This window comes from Plasmodium brasilianum, chromosome 14 (genome assembly GCF_023973825.1).
Source record: "Plasmodium brasilianum strain Bolivian I chromosome 14, whole genome shotgun sequence".
Classification (NCBI taxonomy): domain Eukaryota; phylum Apicomplexa; class Aconoidasida; order Haemosporida; family Plasmodiidae; genus Plasmodium; species Plasmodium brasilianum.
In genome coordinates, this window is record NC_090127.1 from 2,289,949 (window position 1) to 2,316,358 (window position 26,410).

General features: G+C 22.4%; 4 protein-coding genes across 4 annotated transcripts; 1 reads left to right on the top strand and 3 right to left on the bottom strand.

Annotated features, from left to right (window-relative positions):
- Positions 1-5,890: 5,890 nt before the first annotated feature.
- MKS88_005704 (uncharacterized protein) lies at positions 5,891-8,737 on the bottom strand (the record flags this gene model as incomplete). Its single annotated transcript, XM_067218989.1, has 1 exon — positions 5,891-8,737. One exon carries the CDS (start codon positions 8,735-8,737, stop codon positions 5,891-5,893), a length of 2,847 nt encoding a protein of 948 aa, XP_067070910.1.
- Positions 8,738-10,288: 1,551 nt separating this feature from the next.
- Positions 10,289-17,707, bottom strand: MKS88_005705 (amino acid transporter; the record flags this gene model as incomplete). Its single annotated transcript, XM_067218990.1, has 3 exons — positions 10,289-10,489; positions 10,856-17,136; positions 17,536-17,707. The coding sequence occupies 3 exons, from the start codon at positions 17,705-17,707 to the stop codon at positions 10,289-10,291; spliced, it is 6,654 nt and encodes a 2,217-aa protein (XP_067070911.1).
- Positions 17,708-20,248: 2,541 nt separating this feature from the next.
- MKS88_005706 (mitosis protein dim1) lies at positions 20,249-20,677 on the top strand (the record flags this gene model as incomplete). The annotated part of the gene is made up of 1 exon (XM_067218991.1): positions 20,249-20,677. The coding sequence occupies one exon, from the start codon at positions 20,249-20,251 to the stop codon at positions 20,675-20,677; it is 429 nt and encodes a 142-aa protein (XP_067070912.1).
- A 2,006-nt stretch (positions 20,678-22,683) lies between these two features.
- On the bottom strand, positions 22,684-26,126 carry MKS88_005707 (pre-mRNA-splicing factor ATP-dependent RNA helicase PRP2; the record flags this gene model as incomplete). The annotated part of the gene is made up of 2 exons (XM_067218994.1): positions 22,684-25,365; positions 25,419-26,126. The coding sequence occupies 2 exons, from the start codon at positions 26,124-26,126 to the stop codon at positions 22,684-22,686; spliced, it is 3,390 nt and encodes a 1,129-aa protein (XP_067070913.1).
- Positions 26,127-26,410: the final 284 nt, after the last annotated feature.

Consider the following 26,410-nt stretch of genomic DNA (forward strand, 5'->3'; position numbering starts at 1 on the left):
TCAGAAAATAGTATGTCTTTCTATCCTTAAAAAAGAAAAAATTTATAAAGAACTATGTAAAACATTTGTTCAACTAAATTTTTTTCATTTCGGAGAAACTAAGAGATTATTAATCATATAATGCAAAAATTAAAATAGGATATAATTCAGTAAAACAGTTAAGTAGGTATAATGAATTCCAATAAAAAGGGGTATGCATTTAATTACAATTTAAATCATTTTTTATTTTACCATTAAAAAAGAACGAACTTCATACTTAGTACAATGCATTTAAAACGTAAAGGGAAAGGAGAAGAAAAAGACAGGGTGATCTAATGAAATAAATATGTTCATTCATAAGAATTTGGAATCCATTATATTTGTATATAAGTAAAAAATAGTAAAAATAAATGAGCATTTTATTTTTAGAAGGTTCTAATACAATGAACTAAAAAGCTTATTACAAAAGCTAGCTTTATTTTTTCAATTTTACTGCTTTCATGAAAAAATTTAATGAACATTTATATTTTATGAAATAATCATCGCAACTAGTATGCAAAATTATATAAGAGTAATATTAAACTAATTACATGTTGTAGAAATTACAACCAAACAAAACACTTATGTGTGAGTAAACAATATAATGAATTATGTTTTTTGTCGTAAAAAATGAAAGATTCGTGTTCTAGATACATGCGTTTATACATTGTGTTGCAAATTATAAAATTAATCAAATAACATTAATATATATAAAATTTTTTTTGTTGTAATTAACTTATAACTTAATATTTCTTTCCCTGTGTAAACACTGTAATTTTTGTTATTCTATAAAAAAAAAAAAGTTTACTGACATGAGATTTCCTTAATCTTTAATAATCTTTTGGTACGAAAGTCATGAGAAAAATTAAACAAGTATTCTTTCATAAATTTTTTTAGATTCTAAAATAAAATACAAGAAGGTCATCATATATATGTTTAATTTATAAATTCTATAAAATTTTAATGCTTTGTTTACTATTTATTCTCCGATTTTTCTTATAGATTAAAAATTTGACCTTCGTAAATACGTTTATTCACTATTTAAATTGAAAAAAGGCATACATCAAAAGATTAAAAAATAATAGTGATTACAACATAAACCTTTCTCCATTATTATGCATAATATATATTAAGTTAAAAATATGTTTATTGGTTATGCACTTAATATAATTTTACTAATAATTGAATAATAGGGAATAGAGGAGTTACATACACATAACATATATACCCCATTACACAAAAATTAAAATACATACTTATTTTATATATATGTTCATTAAAGTTATCCTAAAAAAAAATATTTCCTACGTACATTAATAATTTATATGTTTATCAATTTTTGAGGATTGTTTTTACAATATATATATGCAACAAAAAAATATATATGATTACTTCAATTTAAATAATAAATTTATTCAGTTCCTTCATAGCTATTTTCAAACAAAAATATAGTATCTAAAACTATTAAATAACTATCATTATTTAATTATATACTAAACAATTTAATTCTATACTACATATAAAAGGTTATTAATTTTATTATTTATAAAATTTAAATAATTTATTTTATAAAATAATAATTTATTGATTTTTTTTTAATTATTATACATTCATTTTATTTATAAATATTTATATAAATACATAAATTAAATAAAATAGACATATTAAATTAATACAAATAAAATATATTAATTAGAAAAAAAAAAACAACAACATATTAATTAATTAAAATAAATTAATTAATTAAATTAAATAATTACATTAAAATAAAACTAATTAATTATTTAAATAATTAAATAAAGTTTATTTTCATAAAATTAATTAAATATAAATAAATATACAAATAAAACAAATAAATTAGTAAATAAAAAATATAAGTGATTAAATATATAAATAAAAATAATTAATTAGATAAAATGAAAAATAAATTATTTATATATAAATAAATTAGTTAAACAAAATGAAAAATAAATTATTTACATATAAATAAATTAGTTAAATAAAATACACATATAAATTAGAAAATATATATATTTAATTAAAAATAATTATTAAAAATAAATAAATAAATATATCAATATACTTTAATTTTATATGTAATTAATAATTTATTAAATAAAAATATATATTAATTAAATATAATAAATATATTAATAAAATACTCAAATGAAAATAATTATATAATAAATTATAAATAAATAAATAAAACACAAAAAATAAACTTATTAATAAAATGTATAATTAAAAAATTATTATTATATTATAAATAAATTAAATTACAGAATATAATATATATATATATTATAATTAGTTAAGTAATTAAAATAATTCTTGATTTCATATCATTTTTATAAATTATTCATTAAAAATACACAAAGAAGTGAATTATTGATAAATAATAATATTATTTAAAATTATTATTTATACTTATCTGTTAGTTATTATAAATCGAGTTATTATATTTAATTAAAACATATTATTTTAATATTTATAAATATATTTAAATTAACTTGTATATTATAATTTTTTTTATACATTTAATTACCAATTTAATTGTTTATATTTCAATATAAAATCTTTTATTAAAATATTATCTATAATAAATTATTTAATTAATATAATAATAAAATCAAAATTAATTAATACTTAATATATATATTTTATTATTTAAGTTATATATTTTTTTATTATTATTAATTAATTATACAGAATGATTATTTATTATTTAATTATAATAAATAGTATATTTTGGAATGGATTATACATAATTATATATTATTGTATCCAATAAATAATTATCTTAATATTATATTTAATTATTTTAATTAATATGTTTATATTATATGTATAATAATATAATTTATTAAAATTAAATATATTATTTATTTTACTATAATTAATTATATTCATTTAATGTTAAACAACATATATTAAAATATAAAATACTATATTTCTTATTTAATTATTAAATTAAAAATTAATATTATATGTTACCATATATTAACAAAATAAATTACCAAAATATATCAATATATTTTAAATATTTTTAACAAATTAATTAATATTTTTTAATTATGCCTATTTATTATAAATTATATATTTTGCTACTTATTTATATATTAATATTATTATTTATTTTTTGTTTTATATTATTATTTAAAATAATTAAAATTAATTATAAATATACATAATTATTTTAATTAATTAATTTAATTAGTTTTTTATAATATATTAAATAAATAAATTTTAATTATATTATATCTTTATATATTTTTTATGTTAATTATTTATATTAAATTATTATTATTTAATTTTAATTAAATTATTATATAATTATTTTTAATTTTTTCTTATTTATAATATATATTTATTTTAATTAATTTTTTTTTTTATTAAACAATAACAATCGAAATAATTTTATTGATATAAATATATTTTATTTTTTAATTTTGCTTGTAATATACTAACTTTATTTTATATTAAAATGTTTTATATAATTTTAAAATAAATAATATTTAAATTTAATTATATTTTTTATTTAAATTATATAAAATTAATATTAGTGTGTAAATATATTATATTTAATTAATTTAAATTATTTAATATATATTTTTAATTATATAATATTTTATAAAATAATTAATTATATATATTTTTTATTTTTATTTTATTTATTTTTACTATTATATTATATATATTATTACATCAATCTTGTAATATTTTTTTATGAATATTAATTATTTTTTATTATAGAATAATGAATAACTTTATTATTAATAATTTATAAATTATTAGTAATTAAAATATTCATAAAATCCTTTCATTTTTATTTTTTCTATTTTATATGAAATTGTGTTACTGTATATTTATCTTTATGTCTTTTTCATTATAATTATTTAATTAATTTTGTTTTTCTGTCGATTAAGTATGGATTATTTAATTTTTACTTTTAGGTGAATATCAAATTAAATAAATTTGTATTTCATTTGAAGCTCGCTTTTATATTTATGAATAATTGTAAAACAATATATTTACTTCACCTTAATTTTTATTGATATATAATAGTATTACCTATCATTTTACATTATTACGAATTATTTCACATAAGCATTTTATATATACGTGTGTATATAGCTATTTGGATTGTGTTTTTTTCAATGAATCAGAATTTCACATGAAAATGGTCATTTCATTAACATTTTTTTTTACGATATAATGTTAAATATATATATCATTATTTAAATTTCTATTGTAAAAAAGTTTTTCAAAAAATAGATACAATATTTTAAAATCAAAGTTTCTCTGGAAATTACAGTCACTGTTTAATTCTAAATAACTGCCCTTTTAAATATACTAGCACATGTAGAAAAGTGTAAATTTTTAATATGTCAATTATACTTCTGTTATATAAGGAAATTAAATATGAATGTGTTCTTTCAGTTATTATGCAACATTTCCTCTAGAAACTTTTGCTAATTTGTTTTTGTTAAGAACTAATGAAAAATTTTAAACAATGAAAGATAGATAGATAGATAGATAGATATATATAATGTAAATTGTATACGTTATACATAATAATTACAATATATGTGATGCATTTTTTCATTATTTTTTCGTATATAAAAAGAGAAATGCTAAAAATTAAAATATACAATCCGAAGTTAAATAAATTGAATTATTAATATATCGATATAAGAGAAATATTCATCTTTCTAAAGCGCAAACTAGGAAAAATTAAATATTAAAATTTACTGAAAAAAAAATATTGCTTATATATTATATATACATTTTATATCCATTTCGAATGTTTTTATATATATAAGATGATATATAAAAAAAAATAATTCATTGAAATTAGTACCACTATTTATTTCTTATAGGATTCCTCTGATTTTGTACTATTTCAGTAGCAGGACTTATCACAAAAATAAATAGGATAAAATACTAATATATAGACATCATTCTAAATATTTTAAAACTTTTTTTAAAAATGGTAACAACATTTATTTTGTTGAAACAGTGCATTTGAAAAATTAATATATACATGTGCATTAAATCAAAGTATTTACTAAAAAATACAACAGTGTTTATTATTATATTTTATGCATTAAAAAGCAATAATGTAAAATTTCAATCTAAAACTACTCTATAATGCAACTAGTATTGTATATGTCGTATTACTGAATTTCTTTATCATTAAATATAAAATTTTTATTTAAAAAATGAAGATTAGCATTTACATTATGCATTAAATTTTTTGTATTTTTTGAAATTTTAATATCATTAAAAAAACATTCACAAAATTACTTTCTCGTAAATGCTAATATTACAGGGAAATAAAAAAATTATCATATTTGTTTTACTTTTTGGAAAAGGACATAACTAGTTTTTCACCTTAATTTTTTTTATTAGTATTTCCCTTTATCCCTATTTTCTAATTCTACAAAGATCTTTTAATTTATTTATAAATATTACAGATATATGAAAATTAAATATTTAAAGATTAATACTATTCATTTGATAAAATTTATAATAAACAAAATTATCTATGAAGTAATTAAGAACTTTATTGGTATTAGTTATATTTTTAATTTGTTGAATTCATTAATATATAAATAGAATTATATTCAAATAAAATTCATTACAACACCTTTAGACAATAGGAATAAAAATAATATCGTTCACAAAATTGTAGAACAAGAGCAAAAATAAAATTTTATATTTACTATAAAACTAATTTTTAAAATTCAAAGATAATAATGAATAATAAAAAAAAAAAAGAAAAAAAAAAAAAAAAAAGACAATATGTTTACTCTTTAATAAGATTTACACAAATGCCACACAATACAATTAGTATGTAAAAAAAGAAATATTACTGTAATCTAGGATTTTTAGAACATGATAAAAAATGAGCTCTCCATATATCTATGTCAAATGATTCAATGCAAAGAGAACAATAATAACAAGAAAGATATTCAGTTTTCTTTCCATTACATTCATTCATTACATGTGAATCTAATAAATTTTTCTTTACAATTTTATTACAGTATTCACACGGTGTATACATATGATTATGCGAACACTCAGATAGAAAGTGATCATAAATGACAACTAATTCAACAATTAAAAAACAATTTGGACAGGTACAAAGCATAGGACACTTTTTTATCCAGTGCTTCTCTAAACCTATTTCAGTAAAAGCTTCATCATACTTAAAACAATATTTACATGTAAATGAAGGTACATTTGTTTCGTCGTATTCATCATCTATCTTTGTAGAATCTTCTACATCTTCACTTTTATTTGTTAACTTTTCCTCGTGTTTTGTACTGCTTTCACGTTTTACTTGTTCATTTATGGGGGCCTCCTTCTTATGTAAGCTACTTATGGTTATGAGATCGGTCTCTGTTGCTTTCATTTTGTTTACTGCAACCATTTGTACCTTTTCATATTCTTTATTTTCTGTGGTACTATTATCTTGTAGCTCTTGAATTTCACTAGGACATTTTTCTTTTTTTAAATGGCTATTTTCCACAAAAGTTAATTTTGAATTTTTATCAACTAGTCTATTATCTTTCATATTTATATTTAAAGCTGTACAATTTTCTGTATTGTTATTCCTTATAACACCGATACTAACATTTTCATTTTCATCAATTTTCTCTGTATTATGTTCAAACGATGTAAACTCTTTGATGTTAAGATAATTATTGTTTAAATAAGAATTTTTTTTTAATAATTCATCATTATTTATGAACAAACAATGTTTTTTGGGTTTTTCATTTTCATTTTCGTTTTTCTCATCATTGGCATTCTTTAAAGTTTTCGTGTTCTCCTTTTCTTCTTGATTCACTCTATTTATTATAAGATTCTTAGTATCATATGAAACATTTAATAAAAATTCTTCAAAAAGTTCGTTACGATTTTCGACAGTATTATATATATTAACAAAAAAATCCAAAGATGTTTGTTTTATTGATTCAAGATCTACTTCAAGAAAAAGAGATATAATTTCGAGTACTTTTTTTAAATTAATATCATTTTTCACAGATGTATAGTATTTGTTAATCAAGGAGTAGTAAAAGCTCATTAAACTAACAATTATCTTTTCATTTATTTCTGATGTTACATCGGCAGAAAAAAAATAAAACAACATTGATAATATAATAGAAAACACATTTTTAAAAGAAGTAAAATTGTTATGTAACATCATCATTATTGTTTTTATACAAATGTCTACAACATCTAAATTAGAATCATCTAAACGTTTCAATAGTGAAGAAATTATATGTTTTAGATATTTTATGTTCTTATCATTAAAATGATCATCATGTCTATTATCCAATTTTAAAAAGTAATCTTGGAATTTATTTAGCATTTTTTCTAGAGTGACCACACTTTTTATAAATATATTATAATACGGATCTGATATTCCTCTTTTAATAATTAAACATAAGGATTCTAAATTGTTAAGCCAAAAATTTTTATATTTTTTATCTCGATCTTCAAATGGTTTGTAAGCTAAGTCGAAACCCATCTCTCTTTTTTTTTCGTTATCGCTACAAATGAATAACAGAATATTATTTAAGTCAACATCATTATCGTTATCATTCTTGTGATTATCAAAAAGTGCAGAATTTTTTTTTATATTTTCATTAGACATAATTTTATTTATCTCTTTTTCATAATATTCTAGTTCTTTATAATACAAAACTAGCCATTCATAATACCATTTTCTTGAACAGTTATTTATTATATTCAATTCTTCTATATTCTTTATTATAATTTTTATTTTTATTTCTTTTTCTTTTAATCTTTTAGCTTTTCCATAATTTTCTTCTCTGACATATTTCTTTTTTTTTCCTTTTATGAAAGTTATTACATTTTTTAAAGAAATAAAAATATTTACAATTTTTTTTAGTTCATTCGCCGTATTAAACTCTTCTTTCGCAACGCATTCACCTTTTATTTTTTCAAAGCATTTTATCTTGTTCTCTAATGTTTCATACAAAGAACTAATTTTGTTTATATCACATTTAGAATACGATCTTTTAAAACTTTCTAAACGTACTTCTTCTGTAAAATGCTGTGCAGCATTATTGTCAGTGAGATTTGAGCTATACGTAGTTACTTCCCTTTTTCGCAAGAGTGCTTTTTTATTATTTACCTTAATATCATTATAATTTTTATTTTTTTTATTAGCTGAGGAGGTTAATTTAAGAAATGTATTTGCCTCAGATGTAATATTTAAAGAAATGTCTTCAGGAATTATGTTGATGTAATACAACCCAATTTGTGAATGGACATTTAGATAGTTGTGATATGGACTATGAAGCCGTAATTTGACAAATGTGCATTTCATGGAACATGGCAAATATACATATTTAAGTTCTTTAGCACAATAATTTGTTGAAGCGTTGTCATTAAATCTAAAAAAACCAGCTTTTAAGAAATCTTTATTGTTATTAGATATATATATTTCAATCTTCCTACTTATGGCATATTCATGAGATAAAAATTCTAAATATTTTATTTTAGCTGGTTTTATCTGTAAAATAAATTCTTGCGGGTATATACAATTTTGTTCGCTTAGCCATGGTTTATAAATTTCCACATCTGTATTTTTTAATAGGTATGTAACATCATGATCTTTATCATTTGATGATATGCTTAATATATTATATTTTAATTTCGAATTGTCTCTGTCTTTTGAGAGCATTTTAGATTATAACATAATTCTATTTGCGCAGTTTTTTAACATTTAAAAAAATCATATATTTAATTAAAAAAAAATTTTAAATATCCTATAATTACAATAATTTTAAATCATTAATTATGAGTGTATATAATGATTTTATTTGGTAAACTTTGTGTTTAAATTTAATTTTGTCTTTTTTTTTTTTTAAGAGGATAAAAGAATAAACTATATGTATATATTATATTTTATGTAATGTATTAAAGGAGTAATTTTAATATAAAGATAAAATAAAAAAAAAAAAAAGGAAAAAAATAGAAATTATAAATATACAATTTTATTGAATGAGTTCATTTTTTTCTATTTTTAATTTAAATTATATAGAATGGTCTATGTGCATTATAAATAAAACATGACTTTTATTTATTTCATTTTTACTCTTGCGTGTAAATGCTTGAAACGCGTAAAATAAAAAAGAAGTTGAAATATGGAGTATAATATCTAATATAACATCTCTATATTAAAAAAATTAATATATTTTACGTTAGAAAAAATTGCATTATGGAAAAAAAAAAATATAGAATAGGAATTTCTCAATTTTTCGAAGCAAATAAATTATGTATATATAATATATATATATTTTTTATTTTTACATAGAATTAATGTAGACGTTGAATTTTAGTAAATTATAAAAATATAAATATACGAATGACAAATTAAATTTTTGTACACTGGAAAAATATAGTAAAATTTTTGAGAAGTACCAATTCTATAGATAAAAAAAAAAAAAAAAATGTTTCTAAATGTGAAAAAGAAAATTCTTAATATTCACCTATCATTTTTGACGGTTTTATATTGAATATTACAGTGAAATTATAGTTACAACTAATATGGTAAGACATTTATATAAATTTTAATTCTATTAAAAGTATATACTTTTTATTTTATTATATCTCAAATAACACTTTAAAAAAAGAAATAATGGTACTTGTTTTCATTGAATTAGCAATTATATTGTTTATGTATATTAATAATGTGAAGATAATTACGGATAATATAAAAAAAGTTTTTGAACGAAACAAAATTATGATAAAAATGTGCATTATAAAAAGATTAAAATCACAATACAAAAAAAAAAAAAATACATAAATAAAATTAAATTAAATAAGATAGGATAAAAAGAATAAAGGATTAATATATAATTAAGTATACAAAATTATTCAAAAGTTTCATAATATATGAACGTAAAAAAACCTGTTTGATAATTTATACATCAGCTATATTTATAATACGCACACACACAAAAAAATAAAAAAAAAGAAGGTACATATGTAATGTTCATATATGTTCATGTACACAAATATACGTGTACACACATATGCTTGGAAGTAAAAAGTAAGAAACATGCAGGTGTAAAAAAAAGGTACACAAAAAGTTGAAGCTTGTACAAGTTAGGGAAATTTATAGAATCTGGGTATGTTACATAAAAAAAAAAAAAATTGCATTCTGTGGTTCTTATATTTCTTAATACAAGTTTAAATGAAACTCTCATAGTATAAAAACACATCTATATTATTAACCAAATAACAAATCAGTTATCATTCCTAAAAATGAAAAAGCTGTCAAACATCCCAATAACACGTAAGTTGTTTCTACATGATATTTTTGAAGAAAGGATGGGTATACATATATTCTAATTTTCATTACTTCTATTTTATCAGAACTGTTTTTCTTTAAATCTCCAACAGCATTACTTTGAAGTATGTCATTTAATTCCTTTAAAAAAAATATATAAAAAAAAGGATTTTTTTCATAAAATTATATAAATATATTTTTAAAAATTTTCATCTGTACATCTAAGTGTATATATATATGTGCAGCAGAATTGTAACGAAAAGGATAATTATCTTAAATTCTAACAGGATGAACCTGTTAATAGGTGATATCAATTTAATGAATAATATAAGTAGAACGGAAAAAGATAGCAGACAAAAAATAAATTTATACTAAAGTATATTATTATATAAATTAGTATGTATAAAACTATAGAATATATATGTATGTACTACATTATTTGATACTTAAAACATACTGGAATATGTTCCGTACGTAAATGTGTATTTATTTTTATTTTTTTATTACCTGAGAATTCATATCTTCGTTATGTATACTAAAATTTACATTTCGTTTTCTTAAAGAAAGGATACTTTTGGTACTGTTTAAACAATTTTTATTTTCAATTATGTTTTTCTTAAGTATTTCACTATCATTCTGTAGGATTCCTGAGGGGAAACTCTTAGCGTATTCCTTATGTTCACACACACCTGAATTAGATGTATTTCTTGTATTTTCACAATTAATAGTAGTCGAAAAAGTAGTAGTGGCATCATAACTATCTTGTCGACCAGTTGCTGCGTTTTGAAAATCATTAGATGCAGGTTGGGCTTCATCATGTGTGTTTATTTTTTTTTTATTTTCATATTCTTCATTTCTTTCTAAAGGATTTCCAAACAAAAATATGGAACATAAATGGTCCATATTTGTTTTGTTATCTATCATAATATTATTTGAATAGATATGATCATATTTTTTTCTTTCTAAGATTTTACTTCGATGAAAAGTATTGTAATAATGTTTAACAGGATTATTATTATCTATAATTTTAAAATAACGTATATCAACATAATCAGTGTCATCATTATCATCATACGTAGAAATTTCGGAATTCTCAGAATGCATTTTATTTGCTAATTCTGTGTATATTTTTTCAATTGTTTTTATAATATCTGATTTTTCAATATCTTCAGATGGAAATTTTTCCTTATTTTCGTTTCCTTCTTCATTTAGATTCACTATTTTATTGGAATCATAATTTGTGTTATTATTTTGCTTCACAATATAATTCTCCTTGTTTTCATTTGTTACGTTGTTATCTATATTTTCATTCTCTATTGGTTCTAATTTATGTTCATCTATATCACTTAACAGTTTTGATATATCTCTAAACACGTACTGCGTTTTATGTCTTGTTTCTCCTACCCTCCCCTTTGACTTAGATCTCCCCCCATTATTATCTAATGGAACATTTAAGTTTGGAGTTATGGATGACATTTTGTAGGATTTCATTATGTTTACTATAGGCATTTCTTGTTTCGCATTATCTTGAACATTTGTGTTTTCCTTGTTTGTCTTATTCTGATCTATATTTTCTCCACTATTTTGTTGGCATTCCTCCTGTTTTACAATACCCGTGCATTTCTCATTATTATAATAATCAAATATATTAGATTCCTTACTTATTTGTTTTCGCAACTCATTAATTTGTTCTTTGTGTATTGCTTCTTTGTGATCCCCTATTATCATACCTCCATTTGCATGAAAAGAGGATTTTAATTTTTTTCTTTGTCTAACAAATAATGTTTTCCTTTTACTATCATCAATATTGTTATTGTTTTTGCCATTATTATTGTTGTCCCTAATTGAATCGTTTAAGCTTGAACTTTTCATATTCATTTTTATTATACTATTATCCTGAGGTAACAATGTAATATCTACGGATAAACCTTTTTGTTCGTTATAATTTCTTGGATATAAAATATCTTCTTGGTTACTATCATTTTTACCCACTAAATTTTCACTAGAATAACATAAGGTATTTTTTTCACTTTTTTTGAACCCATTTGATGAGTTCTGTTCCGATGCAGAAAGTATATTTATATTGCCGCGTTTCTCTTTTTCATTACCCATCTCTGACTTGTTGAACAAAACATTAAATTCAGTTTTATTGGTACTATTATTTATGAACGTATCCTTTGTATAATTTTGCGTTTTTACGTCTGTGTCATTATAACATTCAGATTGAATTTTATTAAAACCAATTTGTTCTTCCGATTTTGTAATAATATTATATTCTCCTCTTTGATATGTCTGCATTCCTATTTGCGGGCTTCTTTTTTTTAAAACTTTTTCGTCATTTAATTCTTTCATGTTCATTGAAGTGTTGTAATTTTTTAAGTTTTCTTCATTTAAATTATTACTAATGAAGTTTTCTTCCATCATCACATGTTCTAAACTATCTTTTTCAGTTGAGGAATTTATAATTTGATCATTTTTTGAATATAGTTTTCTTAAAGGGAAATCATAAGCTGAAGTATTATTTTCAGTAGTATTCGCTGACCTATGAACGGGGGGGGTATCATGTGCAATAATATTGGCGGAAGCATAAACAGATGTATCAAATTCGGTTATATTAGCCTCTGTATTTTTTTGTGAATAGAAATAAACCTTTTTATTAATAGATACATTTCCATAATTTGTTAACGTTTCTTCAGTAAGTGTTTTACCACTCGGTTTACTTTCATCCGATACGCTACTACTTGCTTCATTTAAAGTGTTACATTTATGAAGATTTATTTCATCATTTATATCATCTTTTTTTAATGTAATGTTATCAAAAGGGATGCTCGTATTTTTGTCCTTAAGATTCAAAGATTCTATATGCTGTACTAAATTGTCTAAATTATATAAATTTTCTTGTACATTTGTCATGTTGCATCTATAACGATGTTTTAGTTTTTCTCTTTGGCGTTTAAAGACTTTTTCATTTTGATCAAAATTCCTGTTTTCTGTTATAATATCGTTTTCTATATGTTCTAAGTTTTTAATTTCATTCTGCACATTATTATTGTACATATCTGAGTCACTATAATTTCTCTCGAACAGTGCAAAGTTGTCAAATGCTTTATTCATACTTAAGACGTTTTTAGGATTATCCATATTATTTCCAAGAAAGGAGCTTTCTTTTTGTTTATCCTGTTCAAAATGAACATGAACAAGGTTGGAGTTATTCCTATCTTCTTTTTCTTTAAGGTTTATGTTATATTCGTTGATATTGCTCTTACTTTCAGAATTAGCTTCGGCTGTTCCGTTTTCGAAGTGTTTGCAGTGTTCATCATTCTCAGCATTTTTCCTATAATAAGCCTTCATGCAGCTATTGTTGCTTATTATCTTTATCTTATAATTCGTAAATGTCTCGTGTACACAATTTTGATCATCATTTGGCTGGCCATGTACAATGCTCATATCATAGCATGAATTTGTGCATATATTTTCACTTCTAATTTTTTCGTTTTCTGTTAATGCTTTATATTTCATCACATTAATATCATTCTTATTACTATATTGTAGAACGAATTTTTCATTGTCTAATGCTATGGACTCTATGTTTTTTTTATTTTCAGCTAATAAATGGTGTCTATTATCCTTTTTGATATAGCACTTTTCTGTTGCACTCTCAGTACATTTTGCTGTGCCATTCGTAAAATGAGAATTTCCTTTTTGTTCTTCATTTAAATAATAACATTTTTCATAGTTTTCAGTTATATTCGATTCACGATTTTCTCTTACATCATTTTCTTCATTAGAATTTGGCGATTCGTTTGAAAACTTTACTTTTTTTCCCCCGTTTCTCTTATTTTTTGCATTCTCTACAATTTGATTTTTTACCTCTGCTTTAAACATTACTTCCTTACTTTTCACATTTTCTTTTTTTTGAAGATCGTTGTAATAATCATTATCATTTTTTAAATCATAAAAAAATGTAACTCCCTTTTTTTGGTTTTTTTTTTTATATTCTTTATCTGTGTCTTCATCCCCATACATTTCAACTTCATCTACAAACATGAACTTTTTTTTTGTATTTTTTCTTTCTTTAATGTTTCTAGAATTTCTTTTATATTTTAGAAATTCGGAGGAATATATTTCGCTCGTAAGATTATTATCATCATCATTCGTTGTATGCGATTCTTTAGAAAAAGCAACCTTCTTTTTCCCCTTACATTTATCCTTGTTATTTGAAACATTTGCATTCGTGTGTGCATCATTTGTGTGAGTGTCTTTTGTGTCAATGTAATACTTGTGCGCGTCGTTTGTATCAGTAACATTCTGAGTAGTATCATATGAACTTAGTACGTTCTTCATTTCAATATTAGTTTGTTCATAATATTCATTTACTTCATTTGCAAACATTACTCCCTTCTTTTTCTTCCCTTTTTTTTCATGACAAGTATTTGCAATATCGGTTCCTCTTATATTTTCGTCATTTACATTAATATCTCTTTTTTTTGAAGGTGAAATGGTATCCTCGAGATTTAATGATTTTAAATTTTGCGATATTTTATTTGAAAGGTTATCGAACTCGTTGACTTCTTTAGGGTAGCTTTTAGGACTATGCTCCCCATCTATAAAATTGACACATCTACTTCTATTAGATGCAGAATTTAATGATTCATTTAATGATAGTGGTTTATTGTATTCTATACTTCCCTTTATTTCATCCGCTTGGTTGTCCTCTTCCACTACATCTTCCTTTTTCTCGCTATGGACATCCTCCTCTTGATAATATTCATCGTTATCATCGAAATTGTCTATTATATTGCCCAGTGCCCTTCGAATATCGGAGCTCGAGGAAAATACCGTTTTTTTTCTGTTAACAATTGTGTATTTTCTTAGCGGGTTTTTGTAAAAAGATTCGTTACTTTCACAGGCTGAAATATATGCAAACGCAGGTGATAAGAAATTACAAAAAAGACCACAAATTAGACTTATATAATTAAATACATTTGAAAAAAGAATTCCATTCGAAAATATCCAAGCAAACAAAAAGGGTGCTACACATCCAAAAAAAAAAGCTGCATTATCAGAACATATATCTAAATTCATTAAATCATAACGCATAGATATAGAACCCGTAATAACTTTGGGTGCTACAGCAACCAGGTTAAAAATATGCAAAATAGATGTATTAATATTTTGAAAAGAATTATTCAAACAAAATATTAGACCAAATATAAAATAAAAAATACTACTAAAAATGACAGCAAACCATATAGCTTTCGAAACATTAACGTCATCCGTAATTTCATTTCCCCAAGAAGGTATATTACCCACAAACCCATAGGAATCAATAAAATTAGCAAAGGTTTTCCCCATACAGTACGATTTTATTCCCTCTATTTTGCTAATCATATAGTATAAATTTTTAAAAAACATTTTATTTTGTTTTCCATTTTTCCTATTGTTATTTGTATCATTTCTTTTGCTGTCCTTTTCGTCCTTTTTTTCTATTCGCGCGAATTTTTGCTCTCTTTGATGTTGTTTATCGTCGTGCTCACGGTCATTATGACTGTCAACACCACCTCCATCATCATCGTCAACATTATCATCCAAACTGTTCTTAAAAAACGGGCTACTTTTTTTTTTTGTTCTTTGCTTTTTAAAATTATCTTCCTTCTTTTTATGCAGTTGTGTCATGGTTTTAAAGTTTTCAATGTTATTGTTTCTGCTGTTCCTCTCATGATAGATTTTGTATATAGAATAAAAATACTGATTACTGTTAGTATTTTTTATTTTTAAATCCTTAGAACAACTAGAAAAAGTGATATAAAAAATACTGTTTCGAAATACATATACCTTTTTTTGATATAAAGGATTTAAAGAAAAAAGAGAACAACAAAATATTCCTTTTTTGTAATATAATAGGTTATTTCTTTCTCTTCTTTTAATATATTTATTTAAAACATTATTGTTCTTTATAATGTGTTTATTTTTTGTGCAATGTTTTGAAAAAGGTATTTTTTCATATATTGGTGACATTGAAATTGAACATTCAGGAAAAAATGTGTCTTTACATGGTTTTATCTCCTCTTTAAAATTATTTACTTCATTATATCTGTAATAATTTTTTATTAAATCTTTTTCAAAATAAGCTCTATTCAATATTAAATTATTGTTTATATCCACGTTATTATCTGGAGCAGCGTTATCAATGTAATTTTCCGAAAGCAAATATATTGTTGACGAAATAGATAAATAAAGAAAAGAACTCATAAATATCATGAAAACAACATATTGATAATTTATTGTTTCTTCTAGACCTTTAGAAGATAGATGTATACATATAATTGCATTAATAATATAACCTATAGTAAAACCACCTATTATTATTGTTTCATAATGTCCTGTACTTGTATAGTAAAAGCCATTGAACATAGCATCCAAGAGACTTAAAGAGCATTTTGTTATTTTTAATTGAGGATACACTTGAAATAATATAGTAAAACCAAATAATTTAATAATGAATATATCAATTATTTTTGATATAACAAGAATCCCACATATATTATTACATATATTTCCTAAATGATATAAAAAGGAAACAAATTTATATTTTTCGTTGGACATAAAATATTTTATAACTGCACTATATTCAATTCTTTGCTCAAAATTTTTGTTTTTTGGTATCATTGTCATAGCTCTTAAAATCATTAAACTGCAAAAAACAGCAACTGAGCATACAAACGTATTTCCAAAAATTACTGGAATCCATCCTACTTCATCTATTAAACTTGGGATGTCAAATAAACCTACAAATGTGGAAAAAAAAAAAAAAAAAAAAATTACCATTAAATTGTTTTATTATTATTATTGTTATATTTTATATGGTATATTAGTTTAAATCAGAAAATTTTAAGAATCAAAAGAAAGTTGAGGGGCTCACGCACTAAATGCAATAAAGGAGAGACATGCGTTTAATCTGTTCGTTCTGTTTATTTTTTACTTTGTTTTTTAATTTTTCTTTATTTTTACTTCATTTTATTTAGTTTTATTGTATTATATATATATTTTTTTTTTCATTATATTTCTTTTCATTTTTTAATATTTTATTACATATTATTTTTTTATAAAGCTCAGGCTAGCTACCAAAAAATTGCCCAAATTCTCATTCTCATATTTTTTTAGTGCTACATAAATATGTATATTACCTGATCCGATGATCTGATTAAACAAGTATATAAAAGAAGCTAAAGGTCCAATCGTTTTTGTGTATTTCCATGTTATGGTTCTAAACCTTTTTCGGCTCCTTACAAATTTTTTTTTGGAATTTAGTTTATTATCGTTAAAAAGTGATATATTATGTAACCATTTTAAATTCATTTTCATAAAAATAAAATAAAATAAAGCCTTAATTAATAGAATAAAAATTACTTGTAATCAACACTATATGTGTGCTAAACATTATGAAAAAACAGGGATATATAAATACACACACATTTTAAGTGAACTCGTTTAAATGTATTTGCACCGGAGCCTATTAATATATATATATGTACAAAATAATAAATTAATTAGTTGGATATAAAGATCAATTTCTGTTACAACAGGATTATAAAGAATATGTATACATATTTTAATTTATTGTTGTGCATAATTCTACATGTTTTGTGTGCATGCAATAAATGTTACATATATAAAAAATTGTGTACTACAAATTGAAGAGAAAAGTAAAATAAAACTGCTAGTATTGTAACATATTTTAGCTGCAACATTTTTTTTTTTTTTTTTTTTTCTATTTGTTGTTTTTCTATTTTTAAAGCATTTTCAAAATTAAGTGTGTTTTAATGTTCTACATTTGTTATAAAGTACATAAAAATATATAGTACGGGGCTTTAATATTTGTTTGTGTTCTTTTGGTTTGAAATATTTATTATGATAAAACGTAAACATATAGAGGAGTTTAAAACAAGGCACAGAAAAATTTAAGGGTTTTTTTATTAAAGAAAATATGAAAATGTTTATAATTAAAAAATTTTTAATTTTATTTTATATATATGTAGAACACATTTGTATATATGTATATGTGTACATGCGTATATATATTGTTTAATAATTTAATCTTTATACTTTGTCAATTTTTTTTTTTTCCGCGTCACTGGAAGGAATTTTACCTTTCTACAAGCTTCAGATAAGCATTAAAAATTTAAAGGTATATATGTGTATATATATATAAAAGCAATGAGAAAATTTATACTCATAATTAATAATAAAAATATTTGTAAATTACAATTAATTAAATTTAAAAGCAGGAGAAAATAAGATTCAAGAAAAATTGTTCATGATATTTCTTCCGAATTGCAAAAATTTTTATTTTCTTACACATGCTCTATACAAAAAAAAAAAAAAAAAATTTCCATACACATTTCGAGAAAAGTGTTTTGCCTCATTATTAAGAATTAATAAATATTTATATATAATAAAATAATATTTAGGAAATTTACGTATAAGGAAAACGCAAATTTTTTTGTTTTACATAGAAATGAAGTAATACAGTATAAGCTTTTTAAAATTAAATGTTTCAAAAGTCTCAAAAAAAAAAAAAAAAAGAAAATAGAGGGACAACATATATATATATGCTATATTTTTTTTAAATTCATGGTGTTATAATCTCTCAAGTAATATAAACATATGTGAACATAATTAACCAAACGATGTGTAATTTCGTATTATCGTAAAAATGTTTAATTTAATAAATATGAATTTTGTCAGACAATTAAAAAAGGGAAATAAAGAAAAATAAATATAATAAAATAAAAAGCTTTTGATAACAGTAAACAGTTTGAAGACTTTATTTGAATAGAAGATCGTATAAAGTAATGTTCGAGAAATATAAACATATTTTTATGTTTTCTCATTTTTAAAAAACGTTTTATAATACGTTATGCTTAGATGGAGGTTGACTAATTTGCTTTATAATTAAAAATTGGGTGTTCAGTAAAATAATATTTAATCTGTTTTTGTAAATGCAAATAATTTTTATGCATTTATTTTATTTCTCACTACATTGCTTTATTTTTATATTTTAAAATATTAAATGTATATTATTTTTAAGAATCTTGTCCTTATCACCAAAGTTTATTCCCATTAATGTGTCATATTGTACAATTAAGATGTTGTACATAAAACAAAGAATATTATCGTAAGTTTGTTGTAATATATACATGTAATAAAATATGATGTGAATAAAATTTACACAATCTTCCACTTATAAAATAACTTCTCAAATTTTTGTGGAAAATAATTAAATAATATATAATAAAATAACCTTGTAGGAGAAAAAAAAAAATATGTACATTTTCATTTGCACTTGTTATGGAAGTAAAAGGTGTTTTAAAGCAATTATGAAAAATTAAATTTTGGATGAAATTTTATAATATAAAAGGTGAAAATATTGTATATATATAATTTGTATGAATATTTTCTTATTTAAAATTTATTTCAACTTATTATATTCTCTTTAAAAATTTTTTTTTCCAATTTTTTTTGGAGACTTTTGGTAACGTACAAAATTATTTGCCAAATATAAATGGCCATTTTGTACATTTTTAATATACATAAGTATAAATATATATAACAGTATATATTATAAATGCTACTTTAATAACATGTTTTTGGTTTTAAATGAATTAAACAAATATATATGCATATTTACATTTTATTCTTTTGTTAAGATATATTATAAAGATGCAATTAACACATTTAAATAACATTTCAAGAAATAAAATATACATTTAAAAAATATACTTTTTAAAATATGACGTTCAAAAATTACATGAACAGTTCATAAATTTTTACCAGTTTCTTAGAAACTTCTTAGTAATTTTTTAGTACTTTTATATTTTATTTTATATAATTTTTGAAATGTCATTTATGCTGCAACATTTAAATAGCGGCTGGGCCGTTGATCAAGCGATAATAAATGAGGAAGAAAGGTTAGTTTGTATACGTTTTGGTCATGATTATGATCCTGATTGTATGAAAATGGATGAATTATTATATAAAGTAGCTGAAGACATAAAAAATTTTTGTGTAATTTATTTAGTAGATATAATTGAAGTTCCTGATTTTAATACAATGTATGAATTATATGATCCCGTTTCCGTTATGTTTTTTTATCGTAATAAACACATGATGATAGATTTAGGTACTGGTAACAATAATAAAATTAATTGGCCCATGAATAATAAACAAGAATTTATTGATATAGTTGAAACTATTTTTAGAGGGGCAAGAAAAGGAAGAGGTTTAGTTATATCACCAAAAGACTATTCAACTAAATATAAATATTGAATGCTTTTTAAAAAAATAAAGGAAATATATATTAAGGCAAGAAGATCAGAAGAAAGGAAATTTTTTTTTCTTTTTTTTTTTTAATATGAAAGATATATTTATTATGCAAATCATTCTTATATATATATTTTTTATGAATTAATAATTACAGGTCTTTTTATTATAAGTAGCAAGAATAAATATAGACGTATCAACGTGCACATTTACAGAACAATAAATATTTTTAAAAGAATTTTTTTTTATGTGTTCTCTTTGTTTATATATGATTTGAATTAAACAGATAAAAAATTAGGAATTTTTTAATTAGAAATAATTTATATAGCAATTTTTTAATTAGTAGTTTTTCAGTTTGCAAATTTTCATATTGTGGAGAATATCTTAACGTTATTTTGTTCCTTTTCATAATCATACAGTTAACATGAATTAATTTTGAACTCTTTTTTTTTATTTTAAAATACAACTATTTGTTACGCTTTAGATCAAGAATACTGTGGTTTACAGAAATCATGTTTGCAATTAACTAGATAATTGTACCACTTCTTACGTAAATTTGTTCATGTTTTGTTATTAAGTGTACATATATATATACCTACACATGTGCGTATAATTTGTACAATATAATTTATTTAAGTGAGGAATTGTGTATTATTTTGTTATAAAATTTACGTAATTATAAACGTAAAATGGGGTGGAAAAAGGATTAATACACATAAAATATTGCTTAGCTTTATTTTTACTACTATTTTAAATTGGCGTACAATATACTGCAATATAACAAAAACAAACATAATACAAATGTAAAATTAAAAAAATAAATACACAAAAAAAAAAAAAGAAAAGAAAAGAAAAAATAATGTATGTATACATATATATATATATATGTTCTAAATATATAAAATGAAAGATAACATTTGCAAATGTATGGTAAATATTGACAAAATTAAAGAACAGCAAAAAGTGTGTTATTACTACTTAATAAATATTGTGAAATAATATTTATTACTCATCCATAATATATTGCAGAATATGAATATAAGGACCAAAATATGGGGGAACATGAAAAAAATAAAAAGACAATATAAATTATGAGAATATTGGTATAAAGCCTACAAATAAAAAAAATGGAAATATTAAAAAGATGTTACATAAAATATTATATTCAATACTTTCTCTGGAAGGATAATTTCTTATGTGTAAACGTATATACATATATGTATGTATATATATTTTTCTCATGTGCTACAATTAAAAAAAAAAAAAAAAAAGAGCGTAAATAATAAAAGTTATATAATTAAATTAATATTCACTAAATAATTTAAATAATAAAGGCGTACAATAATTATTATTATATATTTTGAAGGACACATCATTCAACAATTTATCAGAATTTTATTTAAATATATGTATTATGCTCCCAATATTTAGGAGAAATTCTCATGGTATACGTATGTTAAAAAAGTGAACTAATTAAAGATACTTGAAAGGGATACCTATTATACTGCTAACTTCAATTTTGCGTTCTTTTATTATTTATCCCTTATCCTCCTTTTTTTTTCTGTTCTTTTCCCACATTTCTTTTATGTATATTTATTTGTATATAAATATATACACACATATGCGATAATATTTTTTGTTTGGATGGAATATATATACTTAAAATTATTTTATACTAAACCTTTGGGCTGTTATTCTTGTATGGATAAAATAATTATTTTTTGTTCTACATGACTTTGAAACAATTTATTGGCTATATATTCTTCACAAAAAAAAAAAAAAAAAAAAAAGCTGATATGGTCATGTTGTCATATTAAAATTCCCTGACTTCAATTTATGTTTTCGTACGTTCGAAGTTACTTTAACATTTTTATATTTCATGTTAATAATATATAGAGAAATGCTTGTACAACTTTTTGCCTTAAACGTGTAACAATTACATGTAGGTTCATATGTGCACTTTGCGAACAAAATAACTACATACCAGCACACTGGTACTTATTCGAACGAATTTACTCATTTTTACTAAGAAAGTAAAAGGAGGCAATTTCAAACAGTAAGTCTTTATTAACGGGTATATTATGACGAATGTAGGACTTATTTATTTTAATAACTTCATAAAAAATAATACATGCATTCTGATTTTCTTCCATTATATTTTTTTTTGAAAGAACTGAGTTGGGGTAAATACTAACGATCTGATTTAATTTTATTATTTTAAGTTCATGTTTATTAACAGGTAAGGCAGCATTGGTAAAAAATGCACTTATAATACATTTTTTAATATTAGAAATAGAGTCATGCTTTTGTATACCACATGATGTAATTGGTAAATCAATTTTTTCACATATGCTTGTTAATTGAGTTTTTATATCTTTAATTTTTATAAGTGTGTGATATTGTAAGAAATGATCATAACAAAAAGAAGTGGAAAAATTATTTTCTTCGCATTGTTTAAAAATATTTAAAAAAAGAAAAAAATCTCCACCCCCTTCAATTGTAAACATTTTCTTAACATTTTCAGCTTCTTTTTCTTTCCCTTTTTGAACATAAAAGATATTGTTTGCATGTGTTAGCATGGATGTGATATTTAATATTTCATCAACACAGTTATATTTTTCCGAAGCAGATAAAATCATTTTACTAGATTTTACATCTGTTGGGAATTCCGCCATTTTTCTCCCACTTCTTGTTAAATTGCCTTCATCATTTAGTGCACCTAAGGAGTAGAGAAGTTCAAGACCTTTTATTATAACAACAGGAGATGGCGGATCTAAAAAATCAAAATTTATAATATCATCCATACCTAAACTTTTTAATAATAAAATCATACTACTCACTTCGCAACGTTGAATTTCTGGGATAGAATTGTCGCTTAAATCAATAAAAGATTTTTTCGTAAATAGTCGAAAACATTTCCCGTCTTGTTTTCTACCTGCTCTACCTGTTCTTTGATTAACTGATGCTTTAGAACAAGGTAAAGTAACTAATGATTCTATTCCTGAATTAGGGTTATAAATTTTCTGTTTACATAATCCTGAATCTATTACATATACAATATTTTCTATCGTAATACTTGTCTCACAAATATTTGTTGACAGTATAATTTTTCTTCTAAATTTCTGTGTATTTAATCTTACTTCTTCATTCTTATTTTTTTTACTGCTTTCTGGGGGTATTATGGCCTTACTTTTAACAGCTCTTTCTCCTTTGTCATCACTTCGATTGTCACTGCGATTATTACTGCGATTGTTATTGATGCTACTACTACCGTTACCATTTCCATTACCACTATCATTGCTGTTATCATTGCTGTTATCATTGCTTTTACCATTGCCGCTTCCACTTCCACTGTCATTCGGTTTGTCCTTACTATCCTGCTCATTTTTTCCGTGGTCCTCATCAGTCATGTCTTCGAATATACGCGCTTGACATTCCACAGGTAGGGAGGAATAAATTGGTAGGATGATCATGTTACGAAATTTTGGAGCTAGCTCATTTAACTTATTTTCTAGTTCTTGTTGAACTAACTCTATTTCAAATTGTCCAGGTAAAAATACTAAAATATCACCTTTTGCTTGTGTTATATGAATCTGCAAAATTGTAATTACAATAGCTGACAAATAATTACTCTCATTATTAATAGTGTAATAAATATCAACATTATATTTCCTTCCTGGTACATAAAATATTGGAGCACAATTAAAATATGTAGAAATTTTTTCTGCATCTAAAGTTGCTGATGATATAACAATTCTTATATTTTCTCTAAAATTACATATATCTTTTACTATTGGTAATATAATATCTGTATGTAAAGCTCTTTCATGTGCTTCATCAATAATTAAAACAGATATATCATCTAGAGTTGGGTTATATAATAACAAACGCAAAAACATTCCATCAGTCATATATATGATTTTTGTTGTTTCACTTGTTTTATTTTGAAATCTAATTACATAACCTACCTCTTTTCCTATTTTTACATTCATTTCATCTGCTACCCTATTTGCAATAGCTATACATGCAATTCTTCTTGGTTGTGTACATATTATATTACCATATAGATGATATTTACATTCATATAAATATTGTGTTAACTGAGTACTCTTACCACTTCCTGTTTCTCCTACTAATATTAAAATTTTATTGTTTTTTATTGCTTTTAATATATCATATCTATAGCTATATATAGGTAACCTTTTCCTTTCATCAATCATTTTTTTCATTTTTTTTTCTTTTCTTTTTTTAATATCTTCAAATAGTTTTTGTAATTCTTTTTCCTTTTCATTCATACCATACAGACTATCTAAATGTACGAATTCTACTACATTTGTTAACCCGTTCTTTTTTATTACATGTCTCTCATTTTTTTTTTCAGAGGAGGGGAGGGGTCCGTTACTACTGCTTCTGCTGCTTCTACTAATACTATTACCACTATTATCATGTATTTTCATTTTTTTTTTCTTTTGCACTTCTTTTACTTTATTATTATTTTTTTTTTTCTTTCTTTCTTCTTCCTTTTCCACGTGCCTCTCTGCATCTTTCTCATCCATTATTTTACTTTTCCTTTTTTTGCGTTTGCTCCGTTTATCAAGTCGATTGCTGCAACTACCACCACTTCTGCTTCTACTACTACTACTACTACTACTACTACTGTCGTGCGTTCCTTCGTCCTCCCCGTTATAATAATGCTTCCTTTTTTCAAAATATTTATTATTAACATTTACGTTAACATTATTATCACCATCACCATCACTGTCATTTTCGTTTTCTTTTTTTTTTTTTTTTTTTTTTTTTTTATATTTTCTTCTGATATTTCGCTTTTCACGCTTTTTCTATTTGCAAAATCATCGTCAAAAACAAGGTTGTTATAATTTAAATTTTCTTTTATCATAGCACCTGAACCAAACTTTAATATGCCTTTATTGATTATTTGTTGGTCATAATTATATATAGAGGGATCTTGTCTATTTTCCTTTAGTTGTTCTATTTTAGTATGATTATTGACATTATCATTCTTATCAAAATCTTCTTGAAAGTGATAGTAATTTTCTTTTAATTTTTCCCGTAGTTTTATATTCTCTTTAGCTATATTATAAATTTTTTTATTAAACTCTAATTCTTTAATATCTTTTCCTTCTAATTTAATAGTACTATATAACAGTTCATCATCTAATAATTTTTTTGTAATATTTAACTTTTCTTTTTCTCTTTCCTTTAAATATTTTCGTCTAGCGTCTTTTTTTAATAATTCTATATACTCTATATTATTTTTTAGTTTTTTGTTTCTTCCTTTTTCATATTCTACATATATGGACGAATAATTATCATTTGTTTTCATTTCTCTTTCTCTTTTCTTTTCATCCTCTTCTACTGTTCTTATTTTTTTTTGGGATTCATCATCCTCATCAAAATTTATTGACCTCTTGTGCGTATCAACCTTATCCTTCATTATGTCATTAAACCGAAATGTACACGTGTTGATGAGAGAAATTTCCGGAGGAACAGAAAGAAATAAAAAAATAAAAATAAAAAAACTACAAAAATAAGCACTAGTCTAACTGTTTAAATGTTTGTTAAATGTTATTACGGTAAAACTAGCTTCTCTCCTTTGCTACTACGGAGTTTCATATATTTCCATTTACCAAAAAAATAAAGTAAAAAAGAATAGAGAAGAACATGAAGAATATAAACGAGATGAAAAATTTAGCTTCAAATTCTATTAAATTCACACAT